General features: G+C 37.5%; 1 protein-coding gene across 8 annotated transcripts in view; it reads right to left on the bottom strand.

Annotated features, from left to right (window-relative positions):
• NFAT5 (nuclear factor of activated T cells 5) overlaps positions 1-26,072 on the bottom strand; it is a 161,693-nt gene that overhangs the window by 61,672 nt on the left and 73,949 nt on the right. For 4 of the 8 annotated variants that reach the window (XM_062177899.1, XM_062177900.1, XM_062177902.1 and 1 more), the window contains 2 exons: positions 21,224-21,349; positions 1,763-2,321 (listed from right to left, as the gene is read on the bottom strand). In XM_062177899.1, coding sequence (XP_062033883.1) covers positions 1,763-2,321; positions 21,224-21,349 — 685 coding nt within the window. Of the gene's footprint in view, positions 1-1,762; positions 2,322-2,765; positions 2,828-21,223; positions 21,350-26,072 lie in introns of those variants that run through there. The other 4 variants (XM_062177905.1, XM_062177907.1, XM_062177904.1 and 1 more) reach the window with 3 other exon arrangements.

Genomic DNA, 26,072 nt, shown 5'->3' with positions numbered 1-26,072 from the left:
TCAGACTTTTAATTAAAAAAAAACAAAAAACAAAAAAACCAAAGTCAACACTGTGGCTCAGTGGGTTGAACTGCTGCCTGCAGCACCGGCATCCCATATGGATGTCAGTTCAAGTCCTGGCTGGTTCACTTCCAATCCAGCTCCCTGCTAATGGCCTGGGAAAAGCAGCAGAAGATTGCCCAAGTGCTTGGGTCCCTGCCACCCATGTGGGAGACCTGGAAGAAGCTCCTGGCTTTGGCCTGGCCCAGCCCTGGTCATTGTGGCCATCTGGGGAGTGAACCAGCAGATGGCTTATCTCTCTCTCTCTCTCTTCTCTTTGTTTCTTTCTTTCTCTTTGTAACTCTTTAAAATAAATAAATAAATAAATCTTTAAAAAATTGCAGATTTTGGCAAGAGATTTATGCTCCTAAATCTATATATATGAAATGTAGAAAATTTGTTCACCTTATATTAAAAATGTTTTTTAAAAATCTGACGTCATCAACCTACAGTAAACCAACCTAAAGCTTCTCAACCTCTTCTTGTGACACCTGTTATGGTAGGAGAAGCTGATGTCATCTAAACGATCATACTCTGCTCCCCAAAAAAGTAATTCTCAAAATCTAGCAAGTTATATTTTATCAGACAATGTTGAATATACTATAAGAAAATCTTAATTTTAAAAGGCTAGCAATTAAATATTACAATTGAAGTACTAAACAAATTAAAAGTAAAAAAGAAATCATACTAGTCTGCATCATAGCAATGAATGTCCCTCAACAGAGCGACTGAAATACACTTAGAGTAGTGTGAACTGAAAGAGATGGAAGAAAACTCATACACCGTGATCCTTTCTATCACCTTCCAAAAAAGTAACTCAAAATCACAGGGAAAAAAAAGTTAATGATTTTTTTAAAAAATCCTGTATTGGCACAATGTATCAAATGAAAAAAATTTTAAATATGTTAACTTAAATTGTGAAAATTAAACCAATTTAGTTTTTTCAAGGCTGGCTTGTGGTATAGCAGGTAAAGATACCACTTCTGAAACCAGCATCCCATATGGGTACCAGTTCGTGTCCTGGCTGTTCTACTTCCAAATCTAGCTCTCTGAGAAAAGCAAAATTAGGCCTAAGTGTCTGGGCCCCTGCAACCCATGTGGGAGATCCAGAAGAAGCTTACTGGCTTCAGTGTAGCCCAGCCTTGGCCACTGTGGACAATGTGAGTCAATCAATGGATGAAGACCTCTCTGTCTCTGCCTCCATCTCTGTCTCTCTCTTTGTAACTTGACTTTCAAATAAATAAATATTTTTTAAAAATGTATTTTTTTCTTGTCTCCATCTGATAAAAAGAATACTAAAGTCCAAAATCTTCTAAAAAATATTAATAGTGAACCCTGTGGGGATACAATGTGAATGAGAACACAATTCAGCTCTTAGTGAATATTTTGAATTGTTTTATGTAATCATCACATTTTTAGCTATGTCTAATCAGTAAAAATACTTTTAACTCCTTTTAAAAATAATAAATCCATTTAAAATTTAAAAGCTATTTCAAAACAGATTATTTTCATTTTGTACTACGTAACTATAAACCTACTGCTATAATCTATTGATATTTTTCTCTAGTAAAACTTGGTAATATTAAAATTTTCAAGGATTTCAATGATAAAATTAGCATTTTTATATGCAAGCTTAAGTTAAGCAATTAAGAAAAGTTGGGAGTGATTTATGTTTTTGTTTTGCATAATAGTGCTAGAACTTTAAAAAAGCATGAATACCAACCCATTTCCAGCTTTTGAGTTGCCTTTGTTGTCCGTGGTAAGCTGAGAAAGCACATAGTGCGGTGCTTTGGCACTGTCCGCATCAAATATATCCATATTAGATTCTTCACAATCTCGTCGTTTGATCCCCGGTCTCTGCTTTGGATTTCGTTTTCGTGATTTACGAGGTACCTCAGTGTTATCATTGTAGGAACTGGTGCTCATGTTACTGAAGTTGGAGGGGGAATCCTCCATCCACATACTGCAGCTCTGCTCTGATTCCAATCCACACCCCTCATCCTGGCAGGACATCCGACTGTTATCCAGCAAGTCTTCAGGTGGTGGTGAGATGTACAAGACTGTGTGTCTCTTCGGTGTTGATGGATGCTGCTGAACTGTGTTACTGGTTAACTGCTTTTCACTTACCCCTCTGTTACTTACCCCCACGGCTGAGGAGCAGCCCTCCACTTGCATAGCCTTGCTGTCGGTGACTGAGGTAGAATAAATGGTAGGGCTGGAAGAGGTGGTAAAGGAGCTGCAAGCACCGCCCATGGAGGAAGAGGAGGGAGCTGAAGAAGCATCTGCAGTGTACAATTCAAGAGTAAATACACTATACATGTTTTTACCTATGCTGGCTAGCAGTCCCATTGAATATGTGATTTGTGAACTGATTGTTTTTCCCCAAAATGAATAGTTGGAATTTGGTTAAGTTTTAGAATATAAATGCTTCAAGCAAGACAAAGCCTAAGAAAAGCAATTTTTAAATGCCCAAATAGCATTATTTTACTTGTGTTATAGTATAGATTTTTAAATTTTAATTTAATGTTTTAAGTTGTAAAGCAAGAATAAAGCTTTTATTGCCTGAGCTGGATGTTCTGTTGAATTTTAATCAGTTAAAGTAATAAAGAAAACCCCAATATGAAATAAATGCTGTGGTCCACATTCAATGCCAATTAAATAATTCATTATAGAATTTGAAAAGTGGGACTGTGCTTAGCCACAAAATATTAAAATAAGTTTCTAACCTATGAAGCAGAGAACTACAGGTCATTTTTAATGCAGACACTCCCTGCTTCAGAGGCAAATCCTGGAATAAAAATATGAGAAAATAAATGAGAAAAGAGCTGCTGATTATTCCAGATATCAATAATAAAATGAGAAATAAATAGAAAAAAAGTATATAATCAACTGAATTGGAGGCAAAATGGAACTGGTATCGTCACTATGATTGGTTGTAAATCTAGTAGAATAAAGATGGAAAAAGTTTGATTTGGAATATGCTGGGTTGTAAACAATAAACAAGTTAACCACTCAAGGTCTCCAGAAGTTGGAAGTGGCACTTAAAAACCATGAACTCTAAGATAAATCAATCTATCTCTTATGACAGAATGAAAAGCAGAGTAGGGGCTGATTACTGGATGGATTTATCTTATAGAGCACCCAAATACATGCTCAGCAAGTGGTTACCACTGTCCAGTTTTCTCTCTTTAAAAGCCTATTCAATTGCGACTGTTAAGGGAATTTCCTAAAATACAACAACAGTACATATTATTTGATGAAGTTTAATAAAAAAGTTAAACATGAAAAATCTTGAGAACATCAGAATTAATTTCCATAAAAAGGCTTTTTATAAAACAATTCATTTATTATGCCTAGTATAAAGATGTCGGAATCTCTCTTCAGAATGAATTGCAATTTGCCAAGACAGCTTATTGAAAATGTTGACTTCTCTAACCTTTTATAGCATAACTTCACAGGTACACTAATACTGCAAAGGTTGAAAGCTGTAAGTCTCAAAATTTTAGAAAAACCATTTATCTTATGCAAGATATACAGAGGTTTATTATAATCAAACACACAAAAAATAAAAATAGGTAATATGTGACAGACAACTAAAACATGTTTAAATCTAAAATTAAAATATATCTATATCCAAGTCTGCCACTGTGATAAAGTGTATAATCCAACTTAAAACTGTGACATGCAGTTATTGGAATTCCAACATTTATATAAATTTTAAGGTAAGACTGATAATGCTAACAACAGTAAGGATATAAATGCTTGGATAATCAAAAGTGGAGTGCCAAGTGTCTACTTTTTAATTGAAAATGTGTATCAAAACACTTAAATTACTTGAAAGAACTATATCTGCCAGAATTTTTCATTACTGTCAAGGCTGAAGAGCACAGTAATTAATTTAGCCATCAAGAATGTGATCTACATAATGCCACAAGAAAAGATTTTTCTCAACTACTGTTCAAGAACCTAAAGTGATTAGATGATACCAGTTCCATTTTCCAGTTTGTATCCTTGTCAAATGCAGTAGCTGAAATTAGAAAATTCAGTCACTTTAAACTGCATTCCAATTTAAAGAAAAATTTATCAATTTTGTATCATGCATTAATGCAATGTCTTCTTAGTAAATAAATATTTAAAAAGATTTGTAAAAACTACAAAATCTAGATGCTAATGTCAGTGACAGTTTAGGAGCTGATTTGTAGCCACTTTGGGTTTAAATATAAAGTTTCTTCCTTGCTTTTTGAAAAATACTACAGAATTCATTTTAGAAAAAATAGAAATAGTATTACATAAAACATTCCTCCGTCTGTTCCAACTATTGGTGAAAATGAAACTAAAGTTGTGTTGTGGATGAGCCTATTTTTTCCCATTTTCAGAGAAATACAGGCATGCAGCATGCTGTACTTGCAGTGGAACACACAAAGTGTGCAGCATGAATGCTGCAAACTTGCATTTCTATAAAGCAGCTTTCTCCCACAAACTTTTTTTGAATTTAAGTACCACACATGTGAGAATACAGAATATGAACATCTCCTAAGATCCCTGTCCATTACAGACAAAAGTACAGGTAAAAAGCAATCATGAACTCAGAAGCAAGTTGTATGGTTGTGATATTGTATCTTTTTTTGTTTGTTTGTTTTTGTTCATGGTTCCTGGCTCACAACTCTCATATCTCTTGTAATTTCCTAAGAAACTAAAGAAGCTTATTGAAGTGAAACAGACATTTTGAGATTCAATGATTGTTCACAGCCCTTGTCTCTTCTGTTGAGGAACAGTGTTTTTTCTTCATATTATTTGTTGAAATCTTTTACTTAGTAGTTTAACTATATGATCATTAAGTAAACTGAAAACAGAGCTTTGTAAAAATTAAGAGTGAGAATGTGAGAGGGAGGAGGAAGAAGAGTTGGAGCACAGACTGGGAGGGTAGGGGAGAAGTATCACTATGTTCCCAAATGTGTATATATGAAATACATGAAACATATAACTTAAATACAAGTTTAATTTTTTTTTTTTAAAAAGAAGCTTTTTTTTGCCATGGGCCACTTAGATATTTGTAAGTCATTCCTAGGCCATACAAAATTATCAACTTAAAATTTAGCCTGCCATAGATTTATTAAATTTCAAGTCCCACCTGCAGTTACATCAGAAGGGCCAGACCAAATGACCTTAACTAGCCAGTGGGCCAGACATTCCCTATCCCTGAACTAGAGCAGTAAGATTATCTTTTGTTAAAATTTTAGCCTTAGCTTGAGTGATAAATGTGAAAGATAATCTTTTGTTACTTGTAACAAGTCCCTTTCAAGTATTTATATTAATATAAAGTGATTTTTAAAAAGTTCTTAGATAACCATAGGATAGAAGGCTGGTTGCCAGGGGTACCAGTCATTTCTCAGAGAAATGGAACTCTCAACTCACACCTGATCTGCAGGGAGAGGAGCTGAAGGTTGAGTCAATCATCAAGTATGCCAATGTAATGTCACCTACACAAAAACCCAAATGGGCTGAGAGGTTCAGGGACTTCCAGGAAGGTGAACAAGAACATGTGGATGTGCTACAAGGCTGGTGATGCCAACACCACCAGGATGGAAGCTCCTGCATCAGGACCCTTCCAGACCTCACCCCGTTTATCTCTTCATCTGGCTGTTAATTTGTGTTCTTTAAAATATGCTTTATAATAAACTGTTAAACAGCAGTAAGTGTTTCTTTGAGTTTTGCAAGTTGCTCTAGTGTATGAGTTGAACCCAGGGAAGAACAGTGGGAACCCTAATTTCTATCCAGTAGGTCAGAAGTGTAGGTACAATACCTGGGAGCCTGGTACTGACAGAGGAAGTAGAACAGTCTTGTGGGACTGAGTCCTCAACCTGATGTGTAGGGGAAACCCACAACACATCTGGTGTCAGAAATGTGCTGTAAGTATATATTAGAAGAAATGGGGTTTTTGTTTGTTTGTTTTTTTAACTCAGTGGTATTTAAGAACTTAATATGCAAGATATGGCATTGCCCTTTGAGGTTAAAATATTTTTCTACCTTGCACATCTTACTCAAAGCCATCATGATCACAAAACCCAACTGATACAACAATCACATCTAAGTGTCTGTTCTGGGACGAGTATGCCAAACTATGCAGTCATATCTTACTCAAATAACAACATCATATACATTTTCCTTAGACACCCAACACATATTTACTGCATTTTTATCTACAGTTTCCTGGATAGTTATTAAGTTAAAAGGTTTACTAGCATAATACTATGAAGCTGAAAATATTAACTCTGTCAGAAGACAACAGAGTAAGAAGTATCCTTTAACTGAAAAATAATATTACTTTTTAAAGCATACCTCAGTTTGGTCCCAAATTTCAAAGATTTTACCTATTTTAAGATAACATTTTTTAAATATAAAGTTTTTCATGGTATTATTTATCATTGATGCACCAATGTGATAATAATGTCTGAGGGGGTCTTCAAAAGGTCCACAAAGAATGTGTATTATAAAAACACTGCATGGATTTAAAAATTTTTTTGCACCCAAAATAAACATTTTTAATTCTATTCTCCATGAGTCTTTTGAAGTCCTCTTGTACAATCTTTCACATGATGATGTTATGTTCTAGTTAGCAAGAGATCACCTAAATCCATGAATTATGCAAGGAGAGGTGGTGAAATGGAAGGTAAGTGTGAGCCCTGTGAGAACATAGGTGGAATCCTCATACTCCTAACACTTACTATAGTGCTTGGTGTATAGTAAAAGTCCAAATTTTTCATTAAATTGATGGAAAGTCAAAATTTCATATGTATTATACTAAAGTTAAATTGGTAAATAAATGTAAAAGATTTTTAACTATTCAAAGTGCTAGAATATATATTACCATGATAGCACTATCCAATACAGGTAAAATACTTACAATACAGAAATAACCATTCACTATTACTACAAAGAGCTCTGTAATAGCTTTCTTGAAATATTTAGAATTCAAAATAATACTTACATACTAATCCATAAATAAAAAATCCTTAATATCACTATGTTAAAATAGAAATACATAAAAATAATGATTTGAAAAACATTTTGGATTCTTAAACATTCATTTGTTGCTTCCAAGAGTTTTGAGAAAAGCACTAAAATATTCCTGGGAGTACTGCAAATGTACTTAAAATATCTATAAAGACCTTTCAGTCACTGTGTCCCTAAATAAAATATCAAGAAACAGCTTAGTTGACATTCCATAGAACTAACGTGCTAATGCAATCCTGCCCCAGGTATAAATTCTTTTTTATATCTAAGGTCCTTAAAACAAAATATGGTAAGTACTTCCCTTCTTCTTTTGGTGCTAAGTATCTATTTTTATCTGAAAAGATTTACAGATTATGTTTAAATTGCTTCATATTAAAAAGCCAATATGGAAATGTTTAAATAACTACATTTATTTCCTATTTTTATTTCCTAACTGAACAGCTATAATGAACTTCTACTTCATAACTTTATGATTTTATTTGTTACTTAAGTCTTTAATAACATTTCATAAACTTGAATGTACTTCTTAAATTTTTCTAAGATTATTCTCTTTTTCTAAGGAACATGTGGATAAATTTTTATCAACTTTTCTCCTTTATAAAATAGTATCTTTGAACTTAGTCTAATTTACAAAAATTTTATTTTTTCACAGCCTCTCCTATGACTACAGAGTACAACAAATCAAAATGGAAAATGATAGATCATTCTACAACTTATTAATGGAAATTTATCATTTCAGATCAACAAATTAATTTTAAAATCTAACAGCGAAGGGAAGCATTTCACCTATGGCATTCTATATTTAAGTTTAATAATTCCACTATTAGCAGCAGCAGCCAACTGCCAGGTCAAATACCAGTAATGATGGCAAACTTGAATTATATATATTGCTTTAAGAATTAACAGAATCACTATGATTCACTATGAATATTCATAGTTGAAGTTAAAAAATTGGCAGAGAACATCTACATGGAATAATACAAGGATATCCAGAACATAGGTAAGTTGATGAGACAGATGTGAATGGATTTTAAATAGTATCACCTATAAAAATCTGTATAGATTTTATATACATATGCTGCTTAAGCTATATTTTAAAATTTAAAACTATTATTTCTAGACTTGCTCATTAGAAATTTTTTAACTACCATAATGTTTAAGTGCTTAAAATGTCATAAAAAAGACAGTTTATATGGGAATAACTAAACTTTTAATAGAAAGCTTTAAAATCAGAAACACTGTTTAATGTCCTCAAAGGAAACAAATACCTTTCACCAGTTCAAAATCTTTGACAGACTTGATATTTAACTAAGCTTAAGATAAAAATCCAATCCCTCATATTAAAATATGCACACACATTTTATAATTTTTCAATATCTTTGCAAAATTAGTAAAATTACTAAAAGTCATTAAAACAAAAGCTGTAAAATTTTGCCAAGTGTGCTAAGTAAACCAATAGTGGAACGGAGAAGGAGTACACTATTGACTGTTTAAAATATAATCATCAAAAAAACAGAATATTTGGAAATAAATTCTGATCTAAACCATATGGTTCAACCTTAATCATTCTTTTTAAGGATTTTATTTTTCTTACTGGTAACAATGACTTCAAATCTAAGCATCTTGTCTGATAAAAGTCATCAGATACAAGAATTTCAGATAAAATATTTTCAGATCAAAGAAGAAAGAAATTCGGAGAAAAAAATTATAAGGCCAATATTCATGTTGCCAAGAGACTGAAATATCTAGAACACACAAAGTGGCTGCAAACCTGCTTTGTCAACACCTTACATGCCAACCTTCATTTTCTACTTTTCTTCGTCTTCTTCTTATAACATAATGTAAAGTTTAAAACTTTACAGAAAGATTTAGTTTCAATCAGTATCAATCCACTATTTAGAAACAAAAAAAAGGAAGGAAGAAAGAAAGAAAGAAAAAAAAAAAAAGACTTAAGAAGTCTGAAAACGAGACCGACCTATACCCTGGGTGAGATTGGATGGGTTAAGTGTCTCTGGCACTATTTGTCTTCACTATTGACACACACTGTCACACAACCCACCACACGATGCCTGTCTCTGAATGGCGAAGCTAGAATGCAAGTTAAGTGTATTAATAGAAAAAACAACTAGCATCCCAGCATATAAAATAAGCAATCCAGATTACTTTACCAAAAAAAAAAAAAGAAAAATTGTAGGGTTGATGATATAATTTACATGTTTATATATAAACAGTTTCAATTTCCCAACTGTATTCTGCCCACCCAACATAAGTTTGCATGCTACAGTAAGCAATGTTTTGAAATAAACTTTAAAAAATTAAATTATTAATATCCAAGTAAATGCATATGGGAAACTACTTTTTAAAAATGTGTTAACTCATATTCACCAAATTTGTTATCCTTTCACAAATGCAGTCTAATCCATAAGCCAGAATACTCTTCAGGTAGAACAATATACTCAGGCTGAAAAAAATACCTATCTTTTAACAGCCACAACAACAAATTTTTTTTCATTTCTTAGGACATTAATGAATCCTGCATTCTTCCTACCCTTCTCTTCAAAAAGAAAGTTACCAACTTATATTTTTAAGTAAATAAATGCTACTGTATATAAAATGTCTGATCTTAGAGGCTCTATTTTAAAAAATAATTAGCATTATTGCTGAAGTGGAAGGTTACTCATTTCTTGGTAATTATTTTTTTCTTGGCCCATGTATCAAACTGCCAATCAGGATTCTAATAGTACAAAATAATTATTCTCCAAGTTTTAATCTAAATTTCCTTGAAATGATTTACCTTGTCAGAGTGTCCTTAATAAACTCTAAAATTCTTGGGGCTGGCACTGTGGCGTAGCGAGCTAAGACACTGGCTGTGAGATGCCAGTTTGAAACCCAACTGCTCCACTTCCGCTCCAGCTCCCTGCTAATGTGCCTAGGAAAGCAGCAGAGGATGGCCCAACAGCTTGGGCTCCTGCATTCATGTAGACCTGGACGAAGATCCTCCTGGCTCCTGGCTTTAGCCTGGCTCAGGCTCCCCCCACTCCCTTATGGCTATCTGGGGAGTAAACAAGCAGATGGAAGATCTCTCTCCTTCCACAACCTGCCCCCCCCCCCCCCCCCCCGGATCCCTTACTGTGCCTTTCAAACAAGAAACCTCTTAAGCTGCTTAAAATTTAAATTTTGTCCTATTCAACCCAAAGCATCTAAGCATATATGTAGTAGGTACACATCAAAAAAACCTTTCTAATTTATTTGAGAGACTGAGAGACAGAAATAGAGCTCCCCAAATGCCTTTGGCTAGGCCAGGCTGAAGCTTGGAGCTGGGAACTCAATCCAGGTCTCCCATGTGAATAGCAGGAACCCAATTACTTGAGCCAGCAACACTGCCTCCCAGGGTCTGCGTTAGCAGTAAGCTGGGATCAGGAACTAGAGCCAGTTACTGAATGTAGTAAGCACTCTGATACAGAACATGGGCATCTTAACTGCTTGGCTAAACATCCAACACTCTAATGTGGTATTTCAATCCTTTTTAGGTTTTTTCTTGTTACAGGAAAAAGATGTTTTATATCATTCAGTGATTTCAGTACTACTGAGTAGTCCATACTGAGTTCAGAGACTGAAGCCCAGACAAAATCCTCCAACTCAAGCAATTTAAAACAAAAGGAAACAATTATACCATAGTATGATAACTACAGTTATTACACTGCCAAAGATCCAGGAAGTACAGGTTAAAAAAAAATATTGTACTACTTGAAAGATAATTTCACTTTAAGACAAAAACAGAAATTATCACTAAATAAAAATTATGGAGAAAAAACAGTAAAACAGTTCTGAAGGATTTATTCAAACAATATATCAATATTTTATCATAATATACATCTTGATATACTTCAGATTAAATAATAAAGGTATCTCTGCCATCTATATCCCAATGTCTTCATATTCCTCTTTTTAATTTTTAAAATTTATTTATTTATTTTAGAGATAGGGAGAGCTCCAACCTGCTGGTTCACTTCCCAAATGCTTGCAACACCAGGATTTCAATCCAGTTCTCCCATGTGGGTGACAGGAAGCCACTGCTGTCTCCCAGTGTCTGTATTAGCAGGAAAGCTGAATCAGGAGTAGGAGTCAACCTTCAAATCCGGGAACTTCGATGAGGGACACTAGCATCTCACCCACTAGATGAAATGCCCAACCCAAGTTCTCTTTTTAAGAGATAACAAAGAGTAAAAGGAGGGGCCGGCGCAATGGCGTAGTGGGTAAAGCCACCATCTGCAGTGCCGGCATTCCATATGGGCATCAGTTTGAGTCCCGGCTGCTCCACTTCTGATCCAGCTCTATGCGATGGCCTGGGAAAGCCCAAGTCCTTGGGCCCCTGCACCTGCATTGGAGACCCGGAGGAGGCTCCTGGGTTCTGGCTTCCAAGTGGCGCAGCTCTGGCTGTTGCGGCCAATTGGGAGTGAACCAGCGGATGGAAGACCTCTCTTTCTCTCTGCCTCTCCTCCTCTCTGTGTGTAACTCTGACTTTCAAATAAAATAAATAAATAAAGCTTTAAAACAAAACAAAATAAACAAAAGAGTAATAAGAAAAACAGAATACAGGATCATTAAAATCTTGATTTAATTAATCGATTAAAGAATGTGTGTATATATAAGTAAGCATTTGTGTATATATTCTTTGTTTATATTATTTATGTTTGTTTGTTTGTTTATCTGAGATGTAGTGAAACATAGTTCCCATTTATTGGTTCACTCCTCAAATAACTGCAATGGCCAGAACATGGCCAGGGTGAAACCAGGAACCAGGAAACCAAACAAGTTGTGGATAGAAGGGATCCAACCACTTAAGTCATCATCTGCTGCCTCCAAGGGTCTGCAGCTAGGACTTGAACCCAGGCACTATAATAGGGGATATGGATATCTCAACCTGGTATCTTAAAAAGTAGGCCAAATGCCTGCCCCTAATTCTCCAAGTTTTATACCTGGGTCTGAATTAAAGTCTACATTAGTTCCAAGTATGGACAAAATAAATTGCCTAGGAAAAAAAATGGAGATAAGCCATAAACCACTCTACCATAAATTTTCAACACTGTCCATGCAATTTTACTATTCAATTAAAAAAAAGTGGAAGAGAATTCTACGAAGAACTCTCACTGAGTCAACTTTGTAGAATTCTCATTCCTTCAGGAGCTATTTTCCTAGGATTCATCATTCTTTTTTAACGGTCCTTTTATATACAAGAGTTCCTATCAAGAGTATCAACATGAGACAGTAACAGTCAGAAAGTCAATCCCATAGCCCATGTATGTCTACATCTCAACTGACAGGCAAAACTTCAAAATAAAGAAAAAAATAGAGATGGAAAGAAAAGAATCAAAATGAAGTTTAAGAACCAATTTTATAAAGAGATTTTTTTAAAAGTTATTTATTTATTTAGAGGTCAGAGTTACAGACAGAGAGGGAGAGAGAGATATTTTCCATCCGCTGGCTCACTCTCAGGATGGTCCTGACAGACAGGGATGGGCCAGGCGGAAGCCAGGAGCCAGGAGCTTCATCCAGGCCTCCCGCATGGCTGCAGGGGTCCAAACACTTGAGCTATCTTCTACTGCTTCTCCCAGGCCATTAAGAGGGAGCCGGATCATTACAGTGATTGTACCCGCCATGCCACAACACTGGCCCCAAGAGAAGATCTATGTTTTTTTGACAGGCAGAGTGGACAGTGAGAGAGAGAGACAGAGAGAAAGGTCTTCCTTTTTGCCGTTGGTTCACCCTCCAGTGGCCGCTGCGGCCGGCGCATCTCGCTGATCCGAAGCCAGGAGCCAGGTGCTCCTCATGGTCTCCCATGCGAGTGCAGGGCCCAAGGACCTGGGCCATCCTCCACTGCCTTCCTGGGCCATAGCAGAGAGCTGGCCTGGAAGAGGGGCAAGCGGGATAGAATCTGGCGCCCCAACCGGGACTAGAACCTGGTGTGCTGGTGCCGCAAGGTGGAGGATTAGCCTGTTAAGCCACGGCGCCGGCCAAGATCTATTTTTTAAAAGCTTACTAATGAGGCAAGTTAGAAATATATGGGGAGGAAGATCAATGTTCACTGAATGATCACTAATTGCCAGGTAATGTTAGGTATTTTACATATTTACCATAAGAAAAAGTTGGTAGCAGGGCTAATATTAACTTATTTTAGGCCAGCACCGCGGCTCAATAGGCTAATCCTCCGCCTGGTTCTAGTCCTGGTTGGGGCACCGGATTCTGTCCCGGTTGCCCCTCTTCCAGGCCAGCTCTCTGCTGTGGCCCGGGAAGGCAGTGGAGGATGGCCCAAGTGCTTGGGCCCTGCACCCCATGGGAGACCAGGAGAAGCACCAGGCTCCTGCCAGATCAGCACTATGCGCCGACCACAGCGGCCATTGGAGGGTGAACCAACGGCAAAGGAAGATCTTTCTCTCTCTCTCTCTCTCACTGTCCACTTTGCCTGTTAAAAAACAAACAAACAAAAAACTTATTTTAACTTTCCAGGGATTCTGTCCATATGATAGAAATAATATGATAGCAAACATATTCAAATTCATTTTTATGATTCCAAAGACATATTAAGTTTATTCTGTCTTATATGTAAGAAACATAAATTGAAATAAGTGAAACCACATACGTCGTGGTGGTGGTGTATGAGTGTGTGTTTGATCTAGAGGGTAGCAATCCAAGGCACTTCCGCATTCATTTTCTGATTTAATTTGATAATAACTACTTTTTTTTTTTTTTTAACAGGCAGAGTGGATAGTGAGAGAGAGAGACAGAGAGAAAGGTCTTCCTTTTTGCCATTGGTTCACCCTCCAATGGCCGCTGCGGCCGGCGCATCTCGCTGATCCGAAGCCAGGAGCCAGGTGCTTCTCCTGGTCTCCCATGCGGGTGCAGGGCCCAAGGACTTGGGCCATCCTCCACTGCCTTCCCGGGCCACAGCAGAGAGCTAGCCTGGAAGAGGGGCAACCGGGATAGAATCCGGCGCCCCAACTGGGACTAGAACCCAGTGTGCCGGCACCGCAAGGTGGAGGATTAGCCTGTTAAGCCACGGTGCCGGCTAAATAATAACTACTTTCAATTACATGGTAAAAATGAGTTTTACTGCAGTGAGCTAAATAAACACTGTCAACTAACATATACATGCATTGATGGATGAATGGTGACTATGCTTTACTCATGCCAAAAATAATCAATCAAGTATCTAATATTTAATATATCCGAAATATTTATTATTTTTCTAAGAACATAGCAAAATGCATTGAGCATTTTGACTTACCATTTTAATTATCTTCCAGGTGGCATTTTTAAAAGCATGAAATAATTGAAACTAATACCTGCATACTCACTACCAACAGTTATTTTACTACACATAATTTTTTGAGAAAAAAAAATCATACAAACAATAAACTCTTTTTGACAATACAGTTTGTCAATAACACTTTTATTTGCTTATACTGTCAATTGTATTGGTCATATAGAAAGGTAAGCCATTTCTGTGCACTTATTTTAAGACAAACTGCACAGAACACATGAAAACAGAAATTCTATCTACTTTATATAAGTATTTGGCCTCTGAATGCTTGAGAATCCATAACCAGTTTCACAATGCTGTTCTACAGACTCAGGTAATATAGAAATTTTCTGTTTTATCAGAAATTAAGTAAGTCACAATATTTATAAAAGCCACTGCTAAAAACAAAGAGAATAATGAAAAAGAAAATGTCTAAGGGATACAGCAATAATAGGCCAAGTTTACTTTTTTTTTTTTCCCTGACAGGCAGAGTTAGACAGTGAGAGAGAGACAGACAGAGAGAAAGGTCTTTCTTCCGTCGGTTCACCCCCCAAATGGCCAATAAAGCTGGTGTGCTGCGCCAATCCGAAGCCAGGAGCCAGGTGCTTCTTCCTGGTCTCCCATGCAGGTGCAGGGCCCAAGCACTTGGGACATCCTCCATTGCCTTCCTAGGCCACAGCAGAGAGCTGCACTGGAAGAGGAGCAACTGGGACAGAATCTGGTGCCCCAACCGGGACTAGAACCTGGGGTGCAACAAGTGAGCCGCGGTGCCGGCCCAAGTTTACTTTCTCTTCAGTGAAATATATAATATGGTTAGCCTCAAATTATAAGTTGTTACTGAATTAATGGTTATGGCCCAAGTTTGCTTATACTTTTTATTCTGATAACACAGACTATAGCATAAATATATGTATACATGCATATAAATAATTTACTGTGTAATTTCTGTATAATAAGATAAAAGGAAGAATAGACTTTTAAATTCATCTGCAACTGTTTGTAACTAAAATTTGACTTCCTTATTGAAGTGATAAACTCATAACATTCTACAAAGGTGAATTATCTTTTCTTTAATGGGGTTCAGGTTTAATGTCATATTTAGCACACTATGTAAGTGGTAAAAATTCTGAAATATGTTAACTCCATTAGTTCAGAAGAGCAAATTTGAGAAACAAGAAATTTGAGAAACAAGAAAATTCAAATTATATAACTATAAATGTTTTCAAATATAAATAATGGAGTTATAATAATTTCAGGGGGGGCCGGCGCTGTGGCTTAACAGGCTAATCCTCCACCTTGCGGCGCCGGCACACCGGGTTCTAGTCCCGGTTGGGGCGCCGGATTCTATCCCGCTTGCCCCTCGTCCAGGCCAGCTCTCTGCTATGGCCCGGGAAGGCAGTGGAGAATGGCCCAAGTCCTTGGGCCCTGCACCCCATGGGAGACCAGGAGAAGCACCTGGCTCCTGCCATCGGATCAGCACGGTGTGCTGGCCGTAGCGCGCCTACCGCGGCGGCCATTGGAGGGTGAACCAACGGCAAAAAGGAAGACCTTTCTCTCTGTCTCTCTCTCTCACTATTCACTCTGCCTGTCAAAAAAAAAATAATAATAATAATTTCAGGGGGGTATACTGTCTATTGCTGTGAATCATTATTATTAAAAGTTAATATTCTTGGAAATGTTTATTTACTTGATGTTAATATGCCCAAGTCCCACATTTGAGTGCCTGAGTTCAATTCCTGGCCCCAGTTCCTAACTTCAGCTTCCTGCTAATGCAGATCCTGGGGGCCAATGGTGGTGGCTCAACTAACTGGGTTTCTACACCCACAAGGGAGATCAGGACTGCATTCCTGGCTCCTGTGTTTGGCTTTGGCCTGGCCCAGCCCCAGCCATACAGGCATCTGAGGCATGAACCAGAGGAGAAGAGTGCTCTTTCTCTGTCTCTACCTCTCAAATAAACAAATGAAAAATTTTAAATAATATTTAAAAACCATATTCCCATTTTGCAGATTCTGATACTTGTAGAGAAGGGTATAGACTTTTCAACTCAATATCCTACACATTTCCTAGTCCAAGACCTTTTGTCTCCTTAACCAAAGTGAGAGCACAAAATGCTTAATTTCCTAAGTACAACAGCAAAGAGTAAAGAACTCAGACCCTAGTAGGAAAGAAGACAGGTACTTTGTGGCCAGAACAATTAAGACACGATTACATGATTATACGCAAATTGTCTAGCGCAATTCCTATCATGTAGCAGGATCTCAAAAATTATTACATTTTCTTTACCTCAGTTTTTCTACAGTTGTTACTGTGATTTCGAAATCCTATGATTTTAACTTAGTTGACTTAGAGGCTTATACAGAATATTAATTTACTGGCCGGCGCCGCGGCTCAATAGGCTAATCCTCCGCCTTGCGGCGCCGGCACACCGGGTTCTAGTCCCGGTCAGGGCACCGATCCTATCCCAGTTGCCCCTCTTCCAGGCCAGCTCTCTGCTGTGGCCAGGGAGTGCAGTGGAGGATGGCCCAAGTGCTTGGGCCCTGCACCCCATGGGAGACCAGGAGAAGCACCTGGCTCCTGCCATCGGATCAGCACGGTGCGCCGGCAGCAGCGCGCCTACCGCGGCGGCCATTGGAGGGTGAACCAACGGCAAAGGAAGACCTTTCTCTCTATCTCTCTCTCTCACTGTCCACTCTGCCTGTCAAAAATTTAAAAAAAAAAAAAAAAAAAAAAAGAATATTAATTTACTTCGCTAGTGTCCTCTCCATGAGTGTACACTGAAAGCACTGTTAAATACTTTCAGTGCAGCAAGTATTTGTCACATACCTTACAGTTATTAATTACTATGGCATGGAATTCAAAGCATTACTTAGTAAGGATATTCCAAAAAAAGTATATTATATGGATCACCATGCAAAATTATGAATTTAAATTATAGCCTTCAAATCTTATATAGTGTTATAACTGGTAGAGATACTCAACAGATTACTATTGTACAAATTTCATGACTATAAATCTATACATGTTAAAAAATTTTCACAAAGTATTAGTGTACTGAAACCATATAATTTCTTTAAGTACTAATATATAGTTACCAAAAGTATCAATATTAAAAAATAAAAAGAACTACAAACTAGAGAATTATTAAAATTCTCTAGATGCAGTTATTATAAAATCCATGTTGATTAATTTATTGTTTATCCCAAGAATGAGAATAATAACTTCCAAAGAAATTTGAAATAAGCCCCTTAGGAAAATATTTTTGAAGATAAACTAATAAATATCACATATATCTTCAAATAAAGATAAACAAGCTCTAGCACATAACAAGAAAATAATTTCTTAGAATGAAGGCTAAAGTTTATTGTTTACATCTATGAAGAATTTCTTTAATAAATTAAGTAAACCTAATATAAAAAGTATAAACATATTAGTAGATTTAAAATAACACTTGATTGTATGCCATGTTTATTATATTTCAATAAAGCTGATACTAGGGAACAACTTGCCATACTGCTTTTCTTTTTTTTTTTCTTTTTATACATTTGACAGGTAGAGTTACACAGTGAGAAAGACAGAGAGAAAGGTCTTCCCTCCATTGGTTCACCCCCCAAAATGGCCGCTACGGCCTGCGCTGCGCTTATCCGAATCCAGGAGCCAGGTACTTCCTCCTGGTCTCCCATGCGGGTGCAGGCGCCCAAGCACTTGGGCCACCCTCCACTGCCTTCCCGGCCACAGCAGAGAGTTGGACTGGAAGAGGAGCAACCGGGACTAGAACCCGGTGCTCATATGGAATGCCAGTGCCGCAGGTGGAGGATTAATCTTGTGAGCCATGGCACCAGCCAACCATACTGCTTTTCAAAACTCCAAATTCTAGTGTAACTGTTTTAGTTCTTCTATGTAACAGCTACATTTAGTACTTTATAACCTATATCAAAGGACTCTTCAAAACACAAACAAAATAATCCTTTCATAATTTGCATTTCTTCTTCATCAACTCCTCATTTTGCTAAAAAAAAATCATCAATTTATTTAGATAAGTTTTTGTTTCAGGAAAATGTTCTCTGTCTTGATTACTAAGAACTTTTATAATACTGTCCAGAAAGTTTTTATTTCTAAATCTTTTCATTCATTGGCATATTAAACCTCACTCTTAACTACCTTTCCTCTAGAATGAAAACAGAATTCTTAAAAATGAGAACAAATTTCAGACTGGTGACTCTCAATTATAGATTCCAGATTCTGACCCTCAGCCCTATGCAGAGAGAATTTGTGCATAAATAAGCCCTTCTTCAACCAATCTTTTGTTGGGATTCACTGCATGTATAAAAAGCATGTATAAAAGGTTAAATAGTATAGTGGCAGAAAATGGACTCAGTGCTTTTACACTCTTCTAGCCAATATTCTGGATTGTGGATTAGCAGCATCAAATTGAATTCCTCAGTAATGCATTATGGGAGAAAAAATCTACATTGGTGAATTTGAGAAACATATTTTTAATAATTAAATAACAAAGAATTTCCATGAACACCCATATGCCCAACCTCTAAGTTTTAAAAATTTAAATTGATTTAAAACTTGTGAAGCACAAACCTTTATGGCAGAACTAGAAGTCTGTTCCCACCAGGCCCTCATACCTGAGAGCAGCCAATCCGGCTCCTTCAAAATTCTGAAGAATTAACTATATCAAGAGTCATCATTTTTATGCATTTCATATTTAAACCGCAAATGCTATATAAAAACTCACAGAAGTCTAAATTAATGTGCTTTTTGCTTGACATCTGGTCTTTCGGCCAGGAAATCATAGTGTATGCCAACTCTCTCTTTGACAGTTATATCAACAAGGATATTAATATTCCAAAATAAAAATATGACCAAAATGATTACACTATCTGATTTCCCTACAATAATTATTCTACAATTTAAACTCTTATCTGTAAGACTATACAATAAAGGATAAGACATCTGAGTCCTAGAATAAACTATATAGGTTACTAAAAGTAACTTACGTAAGAAAAAAGAAGACAAATTATTTGATTTTGGTCACAGACTATGAATATATGAAAACTGTCAAAGTTACCTCATTCTCTTCTTTTTTACAATGTCAATAATTTTAAGACAATATAAAATTATTCACAACTTCCCATGGTCTTACTTGCATGACTTTTCAACTCATTGCTTCCAATCTAATTTATCTAGACAGGATTTTCTTAACTACATTGGATGGTAGGGGAAGGATTAACATTTCATGAGTGACCCAAATTCAAGAACACTTAATATTCATATATAAGGATTTCTGAAATCGTGTTTGGTACTATTTAAAAAAGGAAGAGCTGCTTTTTTTCCAAACCCAGCTAACTTTTTTTTCAGCTTTTAAAAGGAACTGGATCTACTGACAACAGATGTTAAAAAGCACAGAAGAAACAGACTTTTAGTTTTAAACAGATTTAACATATCTTTAGAAAACAATCTCAAAAGATACAAAAGATATCAGTTAGTCAATTTCTACATGTGGATTTAAAGTGAAACATTTCATTAAAATATTTATTTTTCATATTTTACTGTCTTACACAATTTTAAACTAGTTTTAAAACTTGAAATTATAAAATAATATTTACAACCAGTTTAGAACCCAGTAGATATAACATGAACCAGGTAAACTATCAATTTTATTATGAAAAACTTCACTAATTCACAATTAAATCCACAGAAACTGTTAGAAAACATCTGGCAACACATGAACAGTGAGCAGGGCCAATAAGTTTCTTTGCCATATTTAAAGTTTTCCTAACCTCAACATGGAAGGTTTCATACTGAACTATATAGCTTGGGAAAGACTGGCACACAAATTAATTGGTACACAGTTTAATGCATAAGAGAAAAATACCTGAAATTATACTATACAGTACTAATATCCTCATATAAATCACAACCTCATGCCCACAGTTTTCTTTTAGAAACTAAATGAATTTACTGAAAGCAATGATGTGAAGGACTTTAAGTACCATTTTAAAAGATGAGAAGTTTCTTGCCTAATATGAAACTTCAGAATAAGTAATTTTTTTCCTTTTTGTTCTAAGGCAAATACACTTAGCAATCTATAAACCCAACTTTGGAGAAAAAAAAAAGAATTACAGCTGGGCAAAGTAATATGGAAAGCATTTATATTAATTTATTATTAATCAAAATTTTTTTTTAGCTTGTCTGTCAAACTCTTATTCTCATTCAAAATAAAAATTTGAGCCAAGTTTACATAAAGTGTATGATTTGAGAGCTGAATAAAACTAAACTAGGTAAATTTCAGACATTAGTTTTCTAAACATTTTTCATTGATTAGGAAATGTCTATGTAATATAAACATATAAAATGTCTGTAAAAGTATTATATGAAAGCATGAATTTAAGTACTAAGTCATTTATTTTTAAATGTAGGAAAAAGGTTACAGTAACATGCTACAAACAGAAAGGAGACTTGAGAGCTTGAGTTATTTTTCAGATCATACAAAATAATATATTTTCGTTCTTTAAATCTTTAAAACTAATTGTTAAACAGGAATTCAAATACAATTTTCTATCCATAGCTTGGTATTTAACCTTTTTATGTCCAGTCAACCAAACAGTTTTAAACTGGTTTCCATATTTGAAGACAAGATCCATTTTAGAGGATGGCACTTACAGATATGCCAATATGCAATTTTAAGAAATAATAATTATAAATTATTCTGAAAAAATTTAAGGTTAAAAGCATGTATTTTAAAACTTCCTATAACAAACCCTCAAATCACACTCTTTTTGATAAGAATTTTGCCAGCACTGTTCATGTTGGCCAGATAATACTCTAGTTCTCTTCAGTAAGGTAAAATGAAATGCATACCAGCAGCAACTACAGCTGGAGGAGGCGAGCCTGCCTCACCACCACTTGTCTGACTCATTGATGCTACAGATGTTTCTCTAGATGGAGGCAACTGTAACTCCTTTGGGAGAAGATCATAGACAGATTCTGTGGGGAGAAATGGAGAAAAAAAATTTTAAGAGAGAGTCATTCATCAACGAAATTATGTACAAATGACTTTTATCACAAGAAGAACTATCATTTTTTTTTAAAGACTTAGTTATCTATTTGAAAGTCAAAGTTACACAGAGAGAGAAGGAGAGGCAGAGAAAGAGAGAGAGACAGGTCTTCCATCTGATGGTTCACTACTCCCCAGTTGGTCACAACAGCTGGAACTGTGCCGATCCGAAGCCAGGAGTCAGGAGCTTCTCCTGGGTCTCCCAAGCAGGTGCGGGACCCAAGCACTTGGGCCATCTTCCACTGTTTTCCCAGGCCATAGCAGAGAGCTGGATAGGAAGTGAAGCAGCCAGGACTCAAACCGGCACCCATATGGGATGCAAGCACTGTAGGTGGAGGCTTTACTCGCTACATCACAGCGCCGCCCCCAAACTACCATATTATTTACAAAAATTAATCTTATAAAGTCATAGCAAATACTGTTTCTTTTATTGTGTAATTTTATTTAACTGAAGAATGAAATTTTCCATTACTTCTGCCCCCTGTTTTTTATCGGGTTTATTCCTTATGTCTGAGATAGTTTCTTTTATTTATTTATTTGAAAGTCAGAGTTATACCGAAAGAGGAGAGGGAGGGAGGGACTGAGGGAGGGAGGGAGGGAGAGAAAGAGGTCTTCCATGCGCTGATCCAAAGCCAGGAGCCAGGAGCCTCTTCCGGGTCTCCCACGCAGGTGCAGGGGCTCAAGGACTCAGGCTATCTTCTACTGCTTTCCCAGGCCATAGCAGAGAGCTGGATTGGAAGTGGGGCAGCCAGGTTTCAAACTGGTGCCCATATTGGATGCCGGTGCTTCAGGCCAGGGCGTTAACCTACTGTGCAACAGTGCTGGCCCCCTGTCTGAGATAGTTTCAAAAAAAGTTACTCAATTTTTTTTAAGTTTACCTATTATTTCTTAGATTTACTTATTTATTTGAAAGGCAGAGTCAGAGACAGAGTGAGACACAGAGAGATCTTCCATCCAGTGGTTCACTCCCCAAATGGCCACAACAACCAGAGCTGGACCGATCCAAAGCCAGGAGCCAGGAGCTTCTTCCAGGTCTCCCACATGGGTACAAGGTCCCAAGCACTTGGGCCATCTTCCTCTATTTTCCCAGATGCATTAGCAGGAGCTTGATCTGAAGTAGAGCAGCTGGGACTTGAACCAGCGCTCATATGAGAAGCCGGCATTGTAGATGGCAGCTTAACCCACCCACTATGTCACAACACCAGCCCCTCCCTGAGCTTAGATGCCTCAGGTATCACTTTTATATAGGCTTCTTTGGTAAGTCCATTAGCTTGGTCCTGTTCTTTTTACCTAAACTCTTTAAATAACACTATTTTAATTCAGTACTATCATAATTTATTTCTTTCTCCTATAAAAGCTAAAAAAGAGCTGGTCCCATGGCATGGTGAGTAAAGCTGCCACCTGTAGCGTCGGCATCCCATATGGGCACTGGTTCAAGTTCCAGCTGCTCCACTTCCAGTCTGGCTCTCTGCTGTGGCCTGGGAAACCAGTAGAGGAAGGCCCAAGTCCTTGGGCCCCTGTACCCACACTGGAGACCTGGAAGAGGATCCTGATTCCTGGCTTCAGATGGGCGCAGCTCCGGCCATTGCGGCCAACTGGGGAGTGAACCAGCAGACGGAAGACCTTTCTCTCTCTCTCTGCCTTTCCTTTCTCTGTGTAGCTCTTTTAAGTGAATAAATAATTTAAAAAAAAAAAAAAAGCTAAAAAAGGAAATACTTTTTAATGCATCTCCAACCCTGTGAAGGCAAGACATAAAATACTCTTATATTAGAAAGTATAAATACCTATATTACATTAAAATTACTTTTGTATCCTAGGTTAAAGAATTTTCTCTCTTTCAATAGTATTTCTAGGGGCCAGCACTGTGGTGCAGTAGGTGAATGCTCCATCTGTGGCACCCACATCCCATATAGGCACTAGTTCTAGTCATAGCTGCTGCTCTTCTGATTCAGCTCTCTGCGATGGCCTGGGAAAGCAGAAAATGGCCAAGCGCTTGAGCTCCTGCATCCGCGTAGGAGACCCAGAAGAAGCATCTGGCTCCTAGCTTCAGAGTGGCCCAGTTCCGGACACTGTGGCCATTTGGGAAGTGAACCAATTGATGTACGACTTTTCTCTCAGACTCCATTTCACTGTCTGTAACTTTACCTCTCAAATAAATCTTTTTTTTTTGGACAGGCAGAGTGGATAGTGAGAGACAGAGACAGAGAGAAAGGTCTTCCTTTTTGCCGTTGGTTCACTCTCCAATGGCCGCTGCGGCCGGCTCATCACGCTGATCCGAAGCCAGGAGCCAGGTGCTTCTCCTGGTCTCCCATACGGGTGCAGGGCCCAAGGACTTGGGCCATCCTCCACTGCCTTCCCAGGCCATAGTAGAGAGCTGGCCTGGAAGAGGGGCAACCAGGATAGAATCCGGCGCCCCAACCGGGACTAGAACCCGGTGTGCCGGCGCCGCAAGGCGGAGGATTAGCCTGTTAAGCCATGGTGCCGGCCAAATCTTTTTTTTAAAAAGTATTTCTAATACTTCAATTGTCCATAAAACTATTACTTTAAAAATTCCTTTGTAGCTATTATTATATGATTTTAGATAAAAATAATTCTCAAAATATCCTCCAAATGTAAGCAGCATAAATGATAAATGTTGGAAGGAACTTCAAAAGACCCATTAGAAGCATATGCCTGTTTTTGAAAGAAATGTGGTACAGAGTTTAAGGGACTAGCCTAGGGTTCCAAGAAACGTAACATCCAACAATTAAAGATTATTAATTATCTGCATGAGTGACTTAAAAGAGAAAGGCTGCACTGTAAGACATTTTATCCTTGGTAACAGACAATACTTTAACTGATTTCTGAGTTCATAAATACTTTGATCCTCTCAGTTAATCACTGAAGTTATGTATTTTAACTTTGATGTGGATAGGGAAGACGGAAGTCATAAGGAAAGCTAAAATTAGAAATTGTTTCTTAAATGATCCTCATTCAAAGTAAAGAATAAACGCAAAAGTTCCTTTTGAAAAACTATTATCACTTGAAATATTCATCTTTAAAGCATTTGGCAAATTCAGCATCCGCCTGAATGTAATATGCTCTAAAATTCTGAGCTTGTTAAAATGTTGCTAAACACCTCAAATAAATCATTTCCATCTTTCAAACAATGAGAAGAAGGAGACAGAGAGAACCTAATAAAAGCAAATGCTTTTATCATGAAATATTTATTTTACTTATTTTTCTCAATTCACATTAAAAATAGGAGTTCCTTAGATATGAGAAATACACTCAAGTCCATTTTTTTAGTCCAAACTAAAGAGAAACTTGAAAGCAAAAAAAAAAAAAAAAAGAAAAGAAAATAGAAAGGGGATCTACCAAAGTACACTAATAATTCACTAATAATTTATGTCAAAGAAAAGCTTATCCTATTAACAGCTCAACCATTTACAGTACCTCACCTGTGAGAACTGTTTCTCTACTTCTTCAATTATTAAAATCAATCAATCAAATAAAAACAAATCCTTTCTCAATAGGTTTTAAAGTTGAGTCTCTAAATAAGGTAGAAAAGTTATGGGGGGTGGGGTGGCAGTAATGTGACACAGAGGGTTAGGCTGCTACCTGCAATGCATCCCATATGGGTGCCAGTTCAAGTCACAGCTGCTCCACTTCCAATCCAGCTCCCTGCCTGGGAAAGCAGCACAGGATGGCCCAAGTCCTTGGGCCCCTGCACACATACGGAAGATCTGGAAGAAGCTTTGTCCTGTCCCAGCTCTGGCCATTGTAGCCATTTGGGGAGTAAACCAGCAGATGGAAGACTTCCCTTGCTTGCTCTGTCTCTCCTCCTCTCTCTGTAACTCTGCCTTTCAAATAAATAAAAAATAAACCTTAAAAAAATTATGAAGGGGCCAGTGTTGTGGTATAGGGGGTAAAGTCGCAGCCAGAGCAGGCATCCCATATGGGTGCCAGTTTGAGTCCTGGCTACTCCACTTCCGGTCCAACGCCCTGCTGATGGCCTGAGAAAAGCAGCGCAAGAGCAGCCAAGTACTTGGGCCCCTGCCATCCACGTGGGAGACTCAGAAGCAGCTCCTGGCTACTGGCTTCGGCCTGTCCCAGCCCCAGCCATTGTGGCCATTTGGAGATTAAACCAGAGGATGAAAGATCTCTGTCTCTCCTTCCCTTTCTGAAACTTTTAAATAAATAAATAAATCTTAAAAAAGAAAAAAAGGAATGAAAATAGAAGTATATTGGAAAATAACTAAAAGCTGAACTTGTTTCAAGTCCTCTACATAGTCTGCCCTTCAGAACAAGCAAGTAACATGGAAGGTCAAGTGGAAAGTAGAAGAGTTGTGGATTCAATCATCAAAAATGATTTCTCGGCCGGCGCCGCGGCTCAATAGGCTAATCCTCCGCCTTGCGGCGCCGGCACACCGGGTTCTAGTCCCGGTCGGGGCACCGATCCTGTCCCGGTTGCCCCTCTTCCAGGCCAGCTCTCTGCTGTGGCCCGGGAGTGCAGTGGAGGATGGCCCAAGCCTTTGGGCCCTGCACCCCATGGGAGACCAGGAGAAACACCTGGCTCCTGCCATCGGATCAGCGCGGTGCGCCGGCCGCAGCGCGCTACCGCGGCGGCCATTGGAGGGTGAACCAACGGCAAAAGGAAGACCTTTCTCTCTG

This window comes from Lepus europaeus, chromosome 19, assembly GCF_033115175.1.
Source record: "Lepus europaeus isolate LE1 chromosome 19, mLepTim1.pri, whole genome shotgun sequence".
NCBI lineage: Eukaryota > Metazoa > Chordata > Mammalia > Lagomorpha > Leporidae > Lepus > Lepus europaeus.
This window is presented reverse-complemented; position numbering and strand designations above follow the sequence as displayed.